This window comes from Phasianus colchicus, chromosome 1 (genome assembly GCF_987193195.1).
Source record: "Phasianus colchicus chromosome 1, bPhaCol1.hap1.1, whole genome shotgun sequence".
NCBI classification, from domain to species: Eukaryota; Metazoa; Chordata; class Aves; order Galliformes; family Phasianidae; genus Phasianus; species Phasianus colchicus.
The window spans coordinates 104557903-104577419 of NC_143436.1; the positions used below are offsets into that span (position 1 = coordinate 104557903).

General features: G+C 39.0%; 1 protein-coding gene across 2 annotated transcripts in view; it reads right to left on the reverse strand.

Moving 5' to 3' along the window:
• The window catches only part of APP (amyloid beta precursor protein), a 202401-nt gene that overhangs the window by 151164 nt on the left and 31720 nt on the right, over positions 1-19517 (reverse strand). For both annotated transcript variants that reach the window (XM_090121406.1, XM_031612471.2), the window contains exon 2: positions 8967-9134. In XM_090121406.1, coding sequence (XP_089977532.1) covers positions 8967-9134 — 168 coding nt within the window. The remainder of the gene's footprint in view (positions 1-8966; positions 9135-19517) is intronic.

A 19517-nucleotide genomic window follows, 5' to 3' on the forward strand; every position in this document is an offset into this window, starting at 1 on the left:
ATCACCACACATTTATCAAAACAGACTACCAGTGGGATTTTTGATTAAATAGACACATACAGCATTTGGAAGATTAAAGTAGGCATTCCGTACAGTATTATATAATATCTTAATTGGATAAACACTAACCAGATGATAATGTCATGGCATGGCTTAGAAAGAAGCAGTTAATAATCTGCTCGGGGGAAAAAAAAAACACAGAATGCCCCAGAAATCAAAGAATATTACCCCTATCCAACTTTTGGGCATTGCCCTGCTATGAATTCAAGCAACCATCACCTTCTTCACAGCCTCAAAGCTATGAGCAAAAGAAACAATCTTTCTCTTCTTTAATGCTTGCCTGCAGAACTAACAATTGAAAATGTACATAAAGCATCTTTTCTTCTAATTTGAACATTCAGGCTTCTGAATTTGAAATGATTCTGTGCTACTAACCTAGACAAATCAGCTCACTGTCTGCTACTCATCAACTTCATATGTACTATAGTGATGAAAAACAGATCTTCAGTCAGTATTTCTGATTTCCAAATACTTCAAAATACACAGACTAAGGAAAAATAAAAGGAAAAAAGGAATAAAGAAAAAAAAAAAAGGGAGAAAAAAAGGAACAGGGAGAAGCTCCCCCAAAAGACTATACCACTACCACTGCAGGAAAAAGCTATTAAGTTATAGCATAGGAAAACTGTATGACCTTCCACAAGCAAAGAGGATGATCCAAAAATACAGGCTGCCACAACACATGCTGCCTGTTCAGGCACAAACATAGTCATAAACAGTGACCAGAAAGAAATTAAACTCCTAAACCTTCAAAAATAAACCCACACCCCCCAAAAAACACAACCAGACAGCTCTCAAAAAAAAAAAAATCACACTTGCACTTGCACACATATCTACAGAGATAGGCTTATGGATGCTATGGCCATGGTCTCAGTACCTTTAATTGGACACAGATCTGAGGTTGCCAAGGCATGATTCCTGCCTCATTCCATCTCTTCTCCATTTACCACTAACACTTCCCTGTGAGCCAGCAATAACACAGAAGCTGGATCAAGGAACTGACCTACTTCTGAAAACATCCTCCGAAGAATAAAAACTGCATCACAGTGGAAAGTGCCAGGAATTAAAGATACCCCAGGATGACCTTTCGGAAAGTGGGATAGATCTGTGCCAGACTAAAGTGCCCATGCAACCACCATCTGGAAATGTGGAGAAAGTAGATTAGCATAGATATTTCTTTCTCAAAAGGGTTGATGTGTAGTGTAACGGTGACATTTTCTTTACTTTAGGTGATCTTTGCACTTTACACCTAGAGTCTCTTGGGCTTTTAACTATTTATTGAAGGAACAGCTGATACAAGTCCATCTTAGAGCTATACAGGGCAACATGTCAGGGGAGATGCATCTTAGGAGAGTAGACAACATACTAAGATCTCTCTATATAGAAAGATGGTGAAATGGTGAAAAGCAGCAGTAGAGGTAGAGTTCCACTGCCTCAACCCCATCAGGACATCTTCCATGCAATACCACAGCTGCAGGAGAGGTAGCATTTCTGCAGATCCCATCTAACACCACACAGCTCTCAAGTTTCTTGGGCTTCAGCAGAGCCAAGGGTTGTCTAACTGAGCTTTGTTTTTCTCCCTAGGCACGCACAGAGACCTTGCGAAGTGTGGTAGTGGGTCCCTTTACAACTTTACAGAACAAGACACAAGCAGAGCACACTAAAAATAATATTTTAATGTCTTTCCTTGTCTTTTACACCCTCAATGTAATAGATGCCTTTTGACGTCTGATCATGTGCTAAAGGGTTATTTGCTAGTTCAACTCTAAACTGAAGGCAATAGGACTACACTGAACATAAGTCATCATACTTGTGTGTTTTAGAGGACAGAAGAAACAAACATCTCATCCTACTCCTGACACAAAGGCTATGCTGATGGAATCTGGCAATAAATTGTGCCATTCACCTCAACTATCATATCTGTGAAATTCAAAATTAATCTAGGGGGAAAATAAAGCATAGCTGTCCTCCTTAAGCCCTGCAGTACATATTTACCAAAATATATTTACATAGACAATCCACTTGCATTTTTATCCTTTTTCCTCCTTCAACCAGAATCACTCTCCCACCCTAAGAAAAATAGGTTTCTTCAAAAGAAGTTGGAACATTTATTATAAAAGCAATAGAATATATTGATATTTTTCATTTCCTTTATTTTCAGGTCATACAAAGAAGTCCACATGGGGAAAAGAGAGCACTTCATCAATACTACAACAAAGGAAAGCAATGCATATGTTACAAGATGCTAAGCTGTATTTCAAATCAAGTGACTAATGAATTTAAATAATAGATTACAGCACTTGGGTTAGGAAGCTCTGCTTTCTCAAGTAAATCACACTGTGAATGTACTAAGGCTAAAACACAAACATCACCCATTACAGAACCTGCATTTCCAAAATCTAAGCTTTTATTAAGGCAAATAAGGTTCAAGCCCTGGCAGAGTAAATTAATTTGACTTTTCCTGTGGACTAAAATTAAGTAAAACTAAAGAACTCAAAATGCAAAGAACATTAAGATACTATTCATCTAATCCTGTAGGATTGACTGCATACCTCAGAATACACCAACACATGTGCCTTTAAAATGTCATTTGTTTTAAGGACAGTCTGTGATGCCAAAAATCTGTATGCTTTCCATGATTTTTCATTAGATGGACCATTTTCTTCCGAGCAAAATGTATAGCTTTTAAAGCTTAGTTTAGAGGAGCTCAAGTTTAAAATTCAATTTCATCTTCAATACGATAGTTATTTGGTTTGAGAAATTAGAAAGAGTACATCATACAGCCTAGACAGAAACAACAATTCATACTAGGATGAAAGTGACAGGATACCACAGAAAGAAACCATTATCGAAGGAGCAAGACCATTTTCATTACATCTCAAATTCTCCTCTCAGAAGAAAAGCCTTATTTTTAATTCATACATTAAAAAGCATCAGCATTCCTGGCTGTCCAACAATTCCTTTAACAAACCTGTAGCTCTCAATAAAGAGAGAAACAAGAGAGATTTGGAAGTGTGGCTATCAGTCCTGCCTGCCCAATTTTGGATTGCACGGCACCCAGAGCAACAAGAACAGAAGGATTCTCTGACACCCTGGAGGTATGGAGTCAAACAGGCACAGCAAAACGAAGATGGGACAGTAAGCCTGACAGCGATGGCTCCTTGGCCTACCTCCAGAAGAGGAGACTTGAGGACTTTTCAGCAGGGTCTGTTGTGATAGGACATTGGGAAATGGTTAAAGACTAGAAGAGGGGAGATTTAGATTTGAGCAGAAGACAAGAACATCCTCTTTGTAAGAATGATAATTAGAGTCAACACTGTTTAGTCAATAGTTACAATGCTTTATCCATTATCTTAATTTATCTTGTTTTCTGTTACACACACACACAAAACAAACAAACAAAAAAACCCCACAACTAAAGCATAGCAGTGTGCAGTTACAATTCATTTTTAATTTCTGGGAAGGAATTCTGTAAGAAATACACATTCAGTACAAGACATGGCTTTGGATGTTCAAGACAGTACTGGATACATGCATGACCTCACAAAGATCCCGAGCAGTTGTATGCATTCAGAGATGCCAGGTGTAACACCTCTTGAAGCCAACACTGATATTCTGCATCTGGAAGCCACTACAAGCTCTACCTCTATCTAGGAGGGAGCCAGTTGCTGGCTATAGGGAGCACATACATCCCTGAGTTCCTAGGTTTACACTCCATCCAGTCAATAGCGCAAGCAGTATCTAGACTCGAACAATTTATACTATAGATTTGATTTGCTTTTGAAAACAATCTTCAGAACAGTTCTTTTCCGTTCTGTTAAATTCCAAGCACACTTAAGTGGAGTTAAGAAATTTCAAATTAAGGGAAAAAGTGGATACATATTAGGCAATTTTCTGCCAGCTGAGAGTGTTGCTTTCACAACTTATTTTGGACACTGAATTCAACACAGACTGCAAAATAATTTCAGCCCTTCAAGCAATTTCAATAACATAGGCTAATTACTAGACATAAAAATGCAGCATGTAGTAGCTGCTTAAAATTATTAATATAGTACACCATACACCACAATATTTTTCATCTGAACACTCTTTCCACTTGAACAGAGAACTGAACACACCTAAATTAACTTCCTACTCCTCATACTCACATGATTATGAAAATATGTACTTTGCCAAAGGGCAGGTTCCAGCCCAGGTTTTTGAGAACTATTCAGCAAGATAAGCAGCTGTTTGGATTTCAGTGAGCAGAACCTGCTCCAAAATGCACACTCCTTCCACTGTAATGTGCCATGTCAGAGCTGCTGCTACCCTTCACTTGAACATCTGTGGGTGGGGACACCAAGTCTCTCCCACTAAACAAAAACCCAGAGAGCAGCAGTCTCCACATTCCTAGGCTTCAGCTAACTTGCAATCGATGGCTGTTGGGAAGCAGCTTTCCCCAGGGGGCTAGTAGTGCAGTAATTACAAATGGCAGGGTTTTTTCAACATCCCTCTGAAACAGCTGGTAGTGCAGTGTCAGCAAAAGGCCTAGATTGACCGATGGCTTGATTTGAAGTGTCAGCTAGTATACTCACAACATGTTAATGTTTTCGGCACATACAGAGGTGTAACCACTCCATTTACATTAATGCAACCTGAATAAACATTGTTCTAGCGCCAGCAGCGCTTGCATTTGACAACCGTATGCAATTCGGGCCCATGCCATTTTCAGCACGCTCTTTCATTTGAGATTAGAAGATACCATGCATGAGTAAATTGTACCTCTCCAGACAGTATTTAACTCTACTCAGGAACACTTGATCTTGTTCTATAAAAACAACAACAACAAAAACAGTAGAAAAAAGAAAAGCAACCAGAGCTTAGGTTGCTATCTTTTCAGGTTTACTGTTACTGTAAGCCACTGCTACTAATTTTCACCTAGTTTGTCCTGGTTTAAAAACAAGAGACTTCACAGATTCCAGGGTAGAAGAGATCAGCGTGCCCTGCTTCTTGTTAGCTTAGGAACAGAGTTTAACTGAACTCAAGGAAATCAGAAAGTAGCATTCAAGTATCTTCCATCTCCCTTCAAATAAGTCTGAGAGTTGCCAAATTTTAACTGTGGGATGCTCTATTCAAAAATAAATCCAGACAGTTCCTGTACTGCACTGAGCTCCCACTCAAAAAATGAGAAGAAACAACAAGCGACACATATCCTTAAAACACGTAGGTGGTTCTGCTTATTGCTTTTTCCTCCCCTTCAGCCCTGCAATGCTCCTTTACTGTTACTTCCTCCATCAAGACTTCCAAAATCCACCTACGCTGGCAATGGTCAAGGAGAGGCAGCTATGACAATCTCAAGGAAAACATGCAAAGATACATGTAACATCTTCTCTGGAAAAGAAATCTAAGTCCTTCTATACTCCATACATGTTCCAGCCTTGAGTTGTAAATAAAAGCTCTTTTTGAAATCACTTATAAGGAGACACATCTACTGTAATAAACGTTGATGATAGGGCATTCATTTATTGATTTCCTGATATCTTCATGGAAGAAAAAGCCATGGAAGGAAGGAAGTAGGTGCACAGGCTGCTTCTGTGGGATCTACTGCAGTAAAGCAGCATCTCTTGCATTACAGAAACACTGAGAACTTTACACAAGGTACTGTGACATAAAGTAGGTAGAATAACATGATGGACAGAATAGATTTCTTACTAGAAATGCAGGGAAAAACCTCATCATCTTCTGCTCCCTGTCATTTCAATGTTCTGCTCAGAGTTGGAAAAAAACATAGTATCCTAGCACCTGTTGTACCATCAGCTGCTGCTCCAGCCAGACTGAGGAAGGAAGGAAGCTGCCATGATGCCCAGGCAGAGTACCTGTCTTTTTTGTTAGCAGAGTACAAAAACTTAACCTCTGCCTGTATTGAGAAAGACTGCATCCCAAAAAGGAGTTGTCATCTATTTGGAGAAAAAAAATGAAGGAAGAGATTGTATTTGGCAAAACTAAGAAGAAAGGAGATTTTAGCCACATTCTGTTCCAATGCAAGAGGTACCATATCTTAACCTTGATGCTTATTGCTTCCTGCTAATAAGAAAAGGCATATTTGCCCCATTCCCTGGGCCTGACAACAGCAAACACTATTTCAAAACCAAGGTAAACAGCAGAAGGCAAGTGAAAAACCACAGCCACCTCACTTATTATTTCCAGGATACAAACTATATACAGAGGATGAAGCAACAGGTTTTCCACAGCTGAAAAGTCAGTCTGACTTGCACGTACTAGTGCTATTCTCCGAATTCCTTTGTTTGACAGAAGATGGTGCTTGTACCAAATTCTCCCGTTCCTCTTCTCAGGCCATAACGAAATTAAACAAAAGCAAGTCAGAAGTGCCTTTTCCTGGCCATAGCCAAACTTACCATGCTACAGAAATGGTCACAAGGACAAGGGAAAATACAAAACGCTATGGGACAGAGTTGTACAAAACCAGGAGTGTTGGTCCATCCTACAGCACTGGATCAACTTCAACCTGACTTTTAATTTTATCTTGTCAGTAGATCTCATCTTCATAGTATTTGCTAATTTCTGTATTCATTAGCAGCATTAAACTCATTAGACATTTAAAATCATATGATTCCTTCCCACCCCTAAACCAGCTGTAGACCTGTCCTGAGTTGTGGTGCTACCAATGCTCTGGCATCTCATAGCAGCCTGCCCGGCCTCCACCACTGTCAATTCTACAAGTTGAATTGTCTAGCTTAGGTGGAGAAGGAAACCAAGAGATCAGGCAGGACATCAGCACCTTCCCATGAACAAACAGAACAAAATTTGTTCCATGAACAAACTTGCCCAGTGGTGAGTACAGCAGGGAAAGATTTTTCACTCCAATTTCCATGAATACTACCTCTCTAGCCTTTTGATATGTTATGCCACTAACTAAAAACTAAAAACATTAAAATGCCTGTCCCATTTACAGGGAGTAGATCAGCCAACAGCTTGCCCTGTGACAGTGCTGACCCCACCGCATTGTACTTCTTGAAGTGTCTCTGTAGCTAGGTAAATCATAACATGGATAAGCTAGTATTAAATTAATGAACAGTTAGCACATCAATCAAGGCTATTGCTGCACTGTAGTTAAATATGTAACTCTCAAAAACCCAAATAACAGAAGCTCTCTTCTTTTCTCCGGTGGGAAAAATGTTTAGACTCAGAAAAAAAAAAAATAGGACGAAAGGGACCTATAAAGATTACCTACACCTCCCCCTACTCTGAGCAGGGCTCACATCAACGCCCATGCTGCTCAGGTCTTTGCTGTTTCAGCTCTCCCAGTCTCTGAGGTCAGAGACTCCACACCCTGACTGAGAGCCTATGCCTGCTTTCTGCTGCTGTCACAGTGAACATTTTTTTTTACGTGCAAGTAATGATTTCACTTATTGATCCATTTGTCATCTGTCAGTACACAGCTACTGCCTTCCAACTGCTTTTGCTTTTCTTTTCATTTTTATTTAATAAATGAGAGTGTTTTTCTCTATGATGCAAAATTTCTACATCACCTGACATTCAGCTGAGTTTTATAGTTCCCAATCCTTGTTCTGGAATCCTTTTGTATCTGTATCTGTAACTGCATTGTCAATTCTGAACCATTCCTGCCTTAGTTGTTGTTCTTACTTCCTGTAAATTAATGTATTTCTTTCTGTAACTTCAGAACGACTTCCTACCTCATAAGCTTTTATTCACTCATCTTCTTATTCCTTTCCCTATGCTCAGTATTCTCACTATGCATAAAACAACTTCATTGAGATAACTCAAAGCAGACAATGAAAAACAAGAAGCAGCCTTTTAAACCCTGTCATTATGCCATGCTTGGTGTTTTTGCTAGTAGTAGGCAAAAATACTATTAATTTCAAAAAGCAATACTTTTTACTAAGAGAAAGCTATTGGTGAAGTATCCATTATAATATCCAGCAGAAGTTTTTTAAAAATTTTTTATTCAAGACCATAAATCCCAACCTCAAACAACTGAACAAACCATCACCAGAAACAACAATCAATCAACGGGTGAAAGGACAGGGATGAAGACGCTAAGAGAGAAGAGATCTGAAGTGTGAATTATCTTGCTTTTTAAAGAGGCATTTTCACAAGAATTGGTTTGACATTTCGGAAGCAAGACAGCTACTGCTATAGCAATAAGCAATAACCTCTGATGTAAAAAAAAACAGCAGAGATGGCATAAACACGTAAGGACTAAAGCAACTCAAAGCGTGCCCTTTTGTTTCATGGCATGAAATCCACATTTTCTTTTCAAACTGTCACACACTGGTACACGGTTATCACGCTATCACAGCATGGAAACAAAACAAAATTAGATACACAGTCTGTTCTTAGGACATGAATGAGAGGGTAATAATTTACTGCTCACAAATATGAAACTGTTCATTGTGACTTCATCTGTAGGGCAAGCTCTTTATAGAAAGAGAAACTCTGAATGGTTCAGTGTAGTGCAAAGACCAATAATTCTGGAGTGACCCAGAATATTTCATTACGATGGTACAATGACAGTGGACGTGGTTGAAGCTGACTTCCAAGATTCCAGCCCAGAATGAAAAAAAGTGTTTTAAATAAACTGATTTAAATGCTTTATAAATGTACAATGAACTTCTGAGTTATAAAGTTAGCCTCCCTACAGGCATAAGACAGGGACAAAATTATCCAACAATAGTCTCAATAATGCTCTTGCAGCCAGTTTGTGAAGCTGTTTTAATAGCCTCTGGGGAGAACATCTTTCAGAAGGACAAAAAGGCAATAGAACAGAAGAGAAAAATAGAAAGGGAGGATCCCTATGGAGATTTAGTTCTCCTGTAAGCACCTCCATATAGGTTCTTAAACAGAAACACCACAGATACCTCCCAAACAAGGGAGTTACAAGGACTTACTTCCTGGCAATACTGCAGAATCCCTTCTTTAGTGCCGATACAGGTCTTGGTCCCAGAGGGGTCAGATTCCCATTTTCCATTCTGAACATTCATGTGCATATTGAGTTTGCCACAGAACATGGCAATTTGAGGCTCTGCCAACAATCCAGCATTTCCATCAGCAGGCACCTGAAAGGAGAAGAAAAAATAATTTTTACTCTCACTTCTGACATTTCAGTCCTTCTAAAGCTATAACAGCATAAGCAAGCCTGAATCAAAACTTAAGTTCACCCATCCATGGCCACAAAGACAGAAACTGAATAGAGCAAATTTGAGAAGTTTAAATAACATCTCCAACGAAACTGAGATATGCAATAACGTAACAAAAATTCTAAAGCTGTAAATAATTTTTTCAGGACCCTCAATTACCTCATCAACATCAGCTAAACAAAGAACAACGTTCAGAGCTGATTACAGAAATTTAACATTCAAAACATACTTAGTATACTGGTGCTGGAAGGTGTGGGAAAGTCTCCAACAAATACCAGAAGAACAACACAACCTTTTTCAAGACCATCTCTAGCTCATTTACATGTAGAACACCCAGGATGCATCATGTCATGCTGTATCAACTTAGTGAGTTAGAAGTGGCAGCTTGCACTTAAGCTTTGTTCTGACTGAGCCTTAAAATGCACTGGATGAAGTGGTAACAAACAGGAATAGTAAGGGTACAGCTCAATAAAATAATATCATCTATCATAATATCATCTACCAAACCAAACATTAAAATACACAATATGAGATGCTCTAAGCCAGCAGTATTCCTTGCCATGACAGCGCCCAGCCCAAACTAACATCACCTGGCAGCCTCCCACCTTATACAGGGCTCTGAGCCTCAATGATTTCTGAACTGAATGCAATCCTCCTCACTCACAAACCTCTGCATTGGTTTACATACAGCACAAGGAACAGAAGAAAAAAGAAGTAACATCTGTGGAACCCGATCTACATTATTCCTTCCCAAAACATGGAAAGGTAAAAAACAAACCACTTGTATGCAATTAAACATTTTAAAGATTCTGTTCCACTGTTACTTGTACCTAGCCATTTTGCTCATTGATAAAAATCATCCCACAATTCACGTTACGGGTCAGGGAAAACAGGAAACAATTTCAAATGTCCTGTTTTCAAAAAGCCATAGGCTTCTCTTTATCCCCACGGTGCACCCTACCTGCCCTCTAATTCATCTTAATCTCTACCACTGCTGAAATCAATCTTAAGATGCTGCCTGGGTAACAAAGCCTTTTAAAAGTAGATAAATCAGCAGCTGAAATGAAAGGATCAGCAGGCCCACCACAACAGTGAAGCTGAGTGAAAACTCCTGGGAAGGTTACACGTGTCCAAAACCAACTTAAGAATCTGCTCCCAGCCAGAAACAGGCACAGGCCATGCTGCACTGACTGTGAACTGGATTAGAAGAGGCTGAAAAAATCAGCAGGCATCAGGCGGTGAAGGTTCACCCAGGAGGTGAACTCCTCACTGCCACTCCTTTGGCACAGCAACGTCTCATGCAGCACAGATGCATTTTTACCATTTCTTAGTCGTTTCTGTGGAGCTTTTCATACCATATAAACAACCTTAGAAGCCCTCCATCTCACAGTCCAGTGAAATTGCTGCTTATTACTATCATTACACACAAATATACACCATGAAAGGATGTTCCCATCATTCCCATTCATTAAAGAGAAAAACCTGAATATCTGTATAATTCCAGCAATCGAGCTAATCCTCCTCCTGATCTACCCCTATGAAATAAATGAGACACCACCTTCCTGTCCAAACAGAAGTAGAAAACTGTTCGCAAAACCTTCTATGAGATGTGAACGTTGCCAAATAAAATGACAGCTGCCAACAGGACTAGAGAAGCCACATTAGCATTGTTAAATGCTTATTTGACACTAGAAATAAAACTAAGGGAAGTCACTCCATGCATTGTTAGGCCAAACAGACCGTCACTGTAACACCCAGAGCATCCCCGGGCTTATTGCCTTTGCACCTTCCCTTTCTACCAGCACTACGCTCAACTCTGAAAGCAGCAAATCTTTTGGGAAATTAACCAAACTGAAGTACTAGAAAATCATAGAATCATAGAATCGCTCAGGTTGGAAAAGACATTAAAGATCATCAAGTCCAACCACGATCACGTCCCTGAGCACCACATCCAAACGGTTTTTAAACACATCCAGGAATGGTGACTCAACCACCTCCCTAGGGTGCCTATTCCACAGTGTGCCTCTGCTTAAGAAGGGGACAGGTAAGCCTGCAATGCCAACACTTCTACTTTGTTCAGTTCTCACCATTTGGCACTATGAGGTTGAGGTCCCAGGCCCAAGCTAACCCTGTAGACCTGCTGCAACCATATGCGTGAAGGGCTTCTCACTATCTCCACAGACAATCTGTGGACTCTACCACGAGCATCTTACAATCCCACAGAAAGAAACCCCGGTCTTCTCCCAGCTCCCTCCTTCTCTTCCGGGCCAGCTGTCTCCCAGGTTACCAGATTATGCCCAGGAGGATCACAAGCACCAGAGACAGCCTGCAGCATGTAGGAGGCAAGGCAGGATTGAGGAACAGGCATGGCCCTTCCTTCTGTATGTCAAAGGCTGGTAGATCAGCTGACACCATTCTGAAAGACCTCATCAATAATGCATATCAGGTGATCTTCTTTCCACCTGTTCTGCCCTTAGGAGTTGTCTACCTGGTAACATATATTGCTGGAAGTATGTGGTTCAATGTTAGCATCTGAAAAACTTAACACACACACAAAAGTCTCCTCTGCAGGTTACATTTGTTATGAGAGAAGCCAACAGAGATTCATAGCCATTCACTTCCCAGAAGTGAGCCTGTCACATTCAAGATATTGTTGAGTATGCACTTATGCTTGAATGCCTATTTTTTACATTTAATTTTTTAGCTAGAAGATTTCTCAAGGGAAAAATTAAAATCATTAAGAATTCATGAAAAACTGAAGAAACTGAAAGACTCCTTTACAAGACGTATTACAAATCCAGTATCTTTAATTTCTTCACTCTTCATTTAAACAAGCAAAAAAAAAAAAAAAAGAATGAATTTTATATGCTTAAAATGATGAAACATACTGCACCCAGAAACAGAGTCAACATCTAACTACCTTCACGTATTAGATTATCACTGCAAGTTAAAATGCCACAATTAAAACAAGCATTTTAGCTTTTGGTTTTTGAAAAGGAGAGAACATTTAGTTTCCTGCCTTCTTTAAGATGCTAACATGTTACTGTGACTTAACTTAAAAACTGAAACAGGAACTGCTTTATTGGCAATGATTTCCCTTCTCTATCAGCTTTTCTTCTACCAAGGAAATCACTTTTACTTGATCTAACAGTCAACCATCCCTTTCCTTCCACTGAGTAATTAGAGAATTTTCCACAAATGGACAAGTTATCAAGGCAAGCTGGATAAGTAGAAACATTACATTGCTATTTAAGCAACTCCAGAGTACCTCAAAAGTGATACATCACTTGCATAAAATCCTCCACGTAAAGAATTTTTTTTCTTTACAGACGCAGCATAGCTCAATCAGAACTTCAAATGAAACAGAAGCAAGTCATTCACTATATGATATGAGGTCTCTACTCATAAACACTTTCAATTTTCTCCATCAACTAACCCAACAGGTACCTCTGTTAGAAGAATGAAGTATGAGCAGCAGACATAGAATAGCAGACTGTGTGACCTTGCCAAGAAAAAAAAAGTTACAAATTTATGGAGAAGTTTCTGGTTAGTTTGATTTTTTTCATTCACCTTCTCCAACTAAAGTTGGAAAAAAAATGTGGCAGTTTACTGGGAGTACTATCAATTTAACTAAGAGGACAGCCTATGACTGTCTACTTAAAACCTCATTCCCTTCAGAAGAGACAAGACTTCTCTTAGCTTAATCCAATTACTCAAACAAGCCACGAGCACATTTAGCTTGCTTTATTTTGAGCTGACAGGGCCATCGTAATTAACTGCTCAGCATAGTACTTCATCTTATTGATTAAGACAGCTAAAAGTTACTAATCATAAAGAAATACAGGAGCAATTAACAGACACTGTAAACAGAACTAAAGCATTTAGATCATGATCATGAATAATGCAAATCTCAGCTTCTGAAATTGAACTCCTTTAGATGCCCTTAAGCAAGGATGGCGGGTTAATGGATTTGTCTGTCACATCTCTGGCTTGGAGATAGGAGCTTTCAAGCAAACAACTAGAGAGGATATATCACCTTTTTAAACATTTTACTTGAGGAAAACAAAACAACGCAACATTAAACTATTTAATACCTGAAGGTAAGTGAATACTACCTCAGTGCAACTCTGGTATTTCAGCTACGAATCTCTCAACTTTTGTAACAAGAAACAATTTCATACACTGTATTTTCAGCATGCAACTGATGAAACCTGCAATTCCATTGCACAAGTTTTAACTGGCAGATTCATTTTTTGAGACAGACTTCATGCTATTTCCATATATGAAATATGCTTCTAAATCAAAAATCAAGATTTTTGCTATCTGATATTTCATTTATAAAGAAAAATTGATCTAAGGTTGCACTTTCTTTTATTGAAAACCAGTAGCTTCTTGCTTTTCAAGGAATTACCTGCTGTGAAATCTACAGAAACAGGGACATTGATGGTGTCTTTCAGGCACAGGTGGTGGCCAACACACAATAGCCAATCTGAAGAACACTCCTTTACATGAAGGCAAAAGCTGACTGCAATAGCAGATCTGACCTTGGCCTCATGAAACCTAGACTGAGAGCTTCTTCTGGGCCTTTAGTGAAACCTGAAGGTCATTAACAGCATAAACATTTTCCTTCACCCATTTTGCAAGCATCTTTCAGCACTGTTACTCCTATTCTTCCAAGAGCTAATTTGCCACAAACTGTCCAACTGTGATCCCAGGAATAACACAAACCGTGGCTACAGCATTAAGCTATGCACTGCATTACACATTGTTTTTTCCCTCTGTAATCCTACTGACTGTAACAAAACCCACAGGCAAAAAGCTGAAACCCATAAAGCTAAAAATCAACTGTGTACTTGGTCCACAATAACCACGAGGACCAATAAGCATATGCTAAATAACAGATACTTAAGAATATTTGATGCCACATGTTTCAGTTCCTTCCCATTTCTCTGCGCAGCCCTACAAGGCAGGCCTGTATGTCAAGCAGACCTGGGCAGCTGAGCTGATGATAAGCAGCCCAGCTCAGGACAAGGATTGAGGCAGCATGGGCTTTGAGGCTCCTTCCAGCCCAAACCATTCTGTAATTCAAGGAGGATTCTTGCTATTTAGCTTTTTAAGTCTGATGAGATGAGAAAAGCCGTGAAGTTCCTAAGGCAGCTTCACACTGGACTGGCAGCCATAGATCCTCTAACACTCACTGCCTGTGCCTCCTCTCTCACCAGGAGTCTTTCCCAGCTACACAACTCATCGCAGTGATGTTTTAAAAAGCTTCAACATGACAAGTAAACTCCTGCTGATAAGGCCTTAGGCCAGTTTCTGACCTCATATTATATTACATTTCTACTAATGTGCTTATCATAGCATCTACCAGTAGGAAAAAGGCACAAAAAGCAGTAAGTATAACATATTCTAACAAAATTACTCCATATCTTGCTTTCACGGAGTTAACTAGATCAATCTATGCCCATGACAGGGGGGCAGGAGGTCCCTGAGCCCCCCTGGCCCCACAAAATGGGAAGGAAAAGGGAAAAGGGATAGGGAGATGGGCTCAAGGAAGGAAAAAAAAAACAGCGGCAACGATCTACAGAGGAAAACTTATTTTACTAATTATGATATAGGAATAATAAATCAAATAAAATAGGAGAGAGAGCGCATTCAGTCAAACCTGAAAAGCTTGGTACAGCTAGGAAAGCACCCTCCAGCACCCTCTGCAAGGCAGTAAGAGACCGCCCAACCAGGAATGGCCAGCTCCCATGCCTTCTGTAATGTATAGGGATAGGAAACTGGAATTGGAGCATTAACACTTTAACTCCTAGTGCACTACATGATGTTGTGATGTGGAATATCGAAAACCCAAAATCACAAAACTATGACACTTGCAAACATTCAGATGTGTTCACTTCTACTAAGTTCACCTACATGTCCTGCAGGTTTGTACAGATTTTCCAGCTTCAGTTCTTACAGCAGGCCTGCTGCAGATTTCTTCCTCCAAAGTTAGCTGCTCTGAACACCAAACACTGTGTAACACAGCTGACAATGCTTACTGCACATCTAGGCTATATGCTGCCATTTGAACACCAACTAAATTTTCCATTAGAGCTGTGCTACAAAAACTCTACAGGGAATTAAAGGTGTGCTAGAAACTTCTGATGGGTCTGTCCTGAGATCTCCAGCTAAGAGATTGAGTCACACATTTTGTATCGTATCAAGAGATTGAAACAGCTCTCTTCACACTATCTCTCTTCTATCAAGTTTGTCTTAAAGGCCTCAAACATCACAGCACTTTGAGGAAAAAATAGCTCTGTTCCTGCCTCCTGCCCTCAGGGACTGACGATGCTTCACAATCACAGTGAGGCTAAAAATAAAAGATTACTAATTTAGCGAGTCTCGAGTCTGCAGAAGTTGTTGATAACATACAAGTTTAGGAACCATTCTCAGATACTTCCAACACTGGTGTCATCACAAGGAGGACTGAACAACCCCACCTGAACATAAAATGTGGCACTTCTTTCAAAAGCATTGGACACACAAAGATCAAAACCAACTCAAAGAAATAGGCAAGAGAGTGAAATGAGAGAAAAAGCTCAATGTAGTGAAAGCGATTCATCTCATATAGAATGTCACAACATTTAAAACACTTGAATTAATGAATCACTGGTCATGTCAGTAGTATATCACCCAGCTAAAATACACGAATTGGTGGAGGGTTTTATGCATCACTCAAGTTTTCTTCATAGCAAGTGGTTTAATTCACTTACATTCATTGCCTGCCAAGAAAAATTATCTGCGCTGCAATACGATCAAATAATCTAGAGCATTGATCTACACAGATAAGCAGCTTCTATACAGTTACACTGAATAACATAAAGCTATGGTCCAACCATTTACAATAATGTCTGGGGTGGAAATCTCTCCTTAACTAATCCAAAAGCTGCAGGGCAAATTAGTCTCCCAAAGAATAACTCATGCAACACAAATTACATTAACACCAACTATTTGCATTATTAGTATTCTGCAAAAGTGGAAACTATGGGTATATTTATGAAGCTATAATCATATATTATTGTCTCCTTTACGCACAACCTCAAAGTAGCAGCACATGCTTTTTTGATGCAAATTATTAAATAACAGATCAATTAACACGCTGTCTCCAGTGAACTATAAGAGCCACTGCTTATTTTTTTTTCCACAATACAGACAGAGTTTTCAAAAACTAAATAAAACACTACTACTCATCACTTTAATAAATAAGACATCTTCATCAGAATTGAATTTCCAAAATGGAAAAATACAGGTATTTGCAAAGTGGCAACTTAATGATCCTGAAAACAATTACCTAAATAGACCTTATTTAGAGCTGTGTAAATATTTGCCTAACACCACAAGTTGTTAAAGCATCAAACCGATGTTTCTGATCTAGAAAACAAAATTACTACATTTGTTATAGATCTATTAACAAATTGCAAAATTGTAATAAGAGTTGGAAGTGCTGAGAGTATATTATGTGTGCAGTGAGCAGTGCTGACAGCAGGCTCTCCTTTGAAGGGTTTCAGCATTTCAGCAGTGTGTTTCAGCCGCAATACTCAGTTCTTCCAGAACTGCCTGCACCTTATCGCACGCTTCCCTGCTGTGTTTCCTTTATGAGGAATTAAATATTCACGTGCTTAAAATATCTGACAGAAAATTAAAAATATTAGAACATTATACTTGAAAGGTAGCTTGCCTCCTCACAGAAAAAAAAAAAAAAAAAAACCTCAATACAAACTGCTTCTTTAGGTGAGAACATTAAAAAAATGATAAATGCTAAAGATGGGCATCAGAAAATAATTCTGTAAGAGAAAGTTCATCAGATATATAGCTGCTTATTCTACGCACGATGCTTTGGATAATCAAAGGAGACATAATCCAGCTTCTTTCCAATTATCTTTTGTCAAATAATTAATATTTACAAGCTTAATCAAACTAAGACAAAACAAGGTAAGTCGCCTGAATGAAGCAATTTAATTACTAAAGCCCGTCTTCAAAACCAAGCATTTTTCAGCTTGTTTTGAGAGGGAAAGCAGTTATTCCCATACATACATGATGCCGGAATGTTTGCTTTATTAAAAGACATCATGCAAAATAAAAGACCTGGGAAACGACTTCTTCCCCAAGTGAAGATGGGGGCACAGATACCTCCCTTTGCTTTCCCCTTTTCCAGCCTAAATTTAACAAATGTGGCAGAGGAGAGGTGCGAATGCTTCAGGGTATTGGGCATGCTAGTTGCAATTTACATGCTTTCCAAGATGATCAAAAAGGCTTTTTGAAGCTGAGAACAGAGGACTGAAAGAAGTTTAGCTCATTACAAAAGAACTAAAAAAATAAAATTAAAAAAAAGACAAAAAACACAAGGAAGAAACCTTGAAGGTCCTTAAAAGAAGGTGGTTTTAGGATTTTTTTTCACTCTGTATCTGGACAGCAAAAGCCTTTTCCAATTAAGCACCATCATTTAAGAGGAAGTATAGCCCTCTCCTCATTCATTCAACATCACTGCTTTCTGCAACTATGAAAGTAATTAATGTATTTGCTAACAGCTCTTCATAATCCCTGTTGAAACAACAGCACTGTCTTTGTTCACAACTAAGGTTGTGCTCAAAAAACACAGACTGCAAGGTTTTACCTTGAGAGGTTTTCCATCAATAGACTGAAATTACAATACTTCAATCCAGACAGAACTCTGCTATTCATTTATAATTAAGAAGGACTACAATAGAACATGAAAATAAGCATCAGACCTTGTGTGTACTATTTATTAGACACTAAAACATCAAAAAGCATTCCTGAGTTCTCTAAGAGGGCTTCTCTGATACAGGCTGCAATCATTCATTCAGCAAATACTAACCCAAAGCCACTACATAAGCCTTCAAAGCATATTTAGTTTGTACTAGTTTGTTTCATTTGCAATTATTTTCACAGTGAGGACACAGTAACAACCTCCGTATCTACAGCTTATTCAAGAACAACAAATAACCTTCTCATTAGAGAAGGTGCTTAGAATAATGTCTCCCTGCTTTCTACTTCTAATGCTAATGGCAGTTCCAGCCTTTCAATTGACAAGTCAACCAGTGCAGTTCTAAGTTGCGTATCTATTGAAGATAAAAATCTAAAAGGAACCTAAATACTGTGAAGAACAAGCACAGTCAAGTCACATGTCACCCTTATAAACGATGCCTGCACTTCCTCCAAGCACCTGGACCACATTCAGATTGAAATGTAAAGTTCACAGCACCAAGTCACATGCAAAGCAGTGTGCTTCCTCTATGACTATTAAAAAAATAAATCCTATCTTTGAAGTGTCTGCTCATCATTATTATAAAAAAAATAAAGACAAAAATGAAGTGTGCAATAAGACTCTCTACTTTCCCTTACATGTTTAGCAGGCAAAACAGGAGGTAGCCTTGTTGATGTGCTGTAGCTGCACATGTTCAAAGCTCTGCACCCCACAAGTGACAATAGCTGCCAAACTCCAGAAACCCACAGTTCTATCTAACACAGCTCTTGTCATCCAACAGGAATTAATCATTTCCTGTCCACTGGTAAACTACCAACTTTTCTCAAGCTCACAGCACATGGACTACCAGACTTACTGTTTAAGCTTTCATGATAGTAATGTTCCTCCTAGACTTTTATGCATCCATGTGGAATTACTTACAATTACTTAAAAAACTATCTTAACAGCCTGATTTCTCAGATGCGTAATGGAAATAACCTCTAGAAGAAAGGAAAGGATATCAAGCCAAAAATAAATAAAGAATCCAAATTTAAAAAGGAGGAAATACCAAACTATTGTTTCCCCACAACTTAAAGGCATCACTTTGCCTCTAAAAGCAAGGAAAATTTTCCATCTGTCAACTTTTCTTTAGAGACAGAGTCGCAAGAGTAAGAGATTGTCAACATCAGCATGAATAATTTAGGAACAGTTTTTATTGTATAATGTTAATATAGAAACAGTAATTACCGTTGTCAGACTACAAAAATAGAATCACAGAATGGTTTGGGTTGAAGAGAACCTCAAAGATCATGTAGTTCCAATCCCCCTGCTACAAGCAGGGACACATCTCACTAGACCAGGTTGCTCACAGCCCCATCCAGCCTGGCATCGAGTGCTCCCAGAGAGGGCATCTACAACCTCTCTGGGCAACCTGTTCCAGTGTCTCACCACCTTCAAAGCAAAGAATTTCTTCCTATTACCTAGTCCTCTTCCACTTTAAAACCATTTCTACTCATCCTGTCCCTACCTGCCCTTCTAAAAAGTCTCTCACC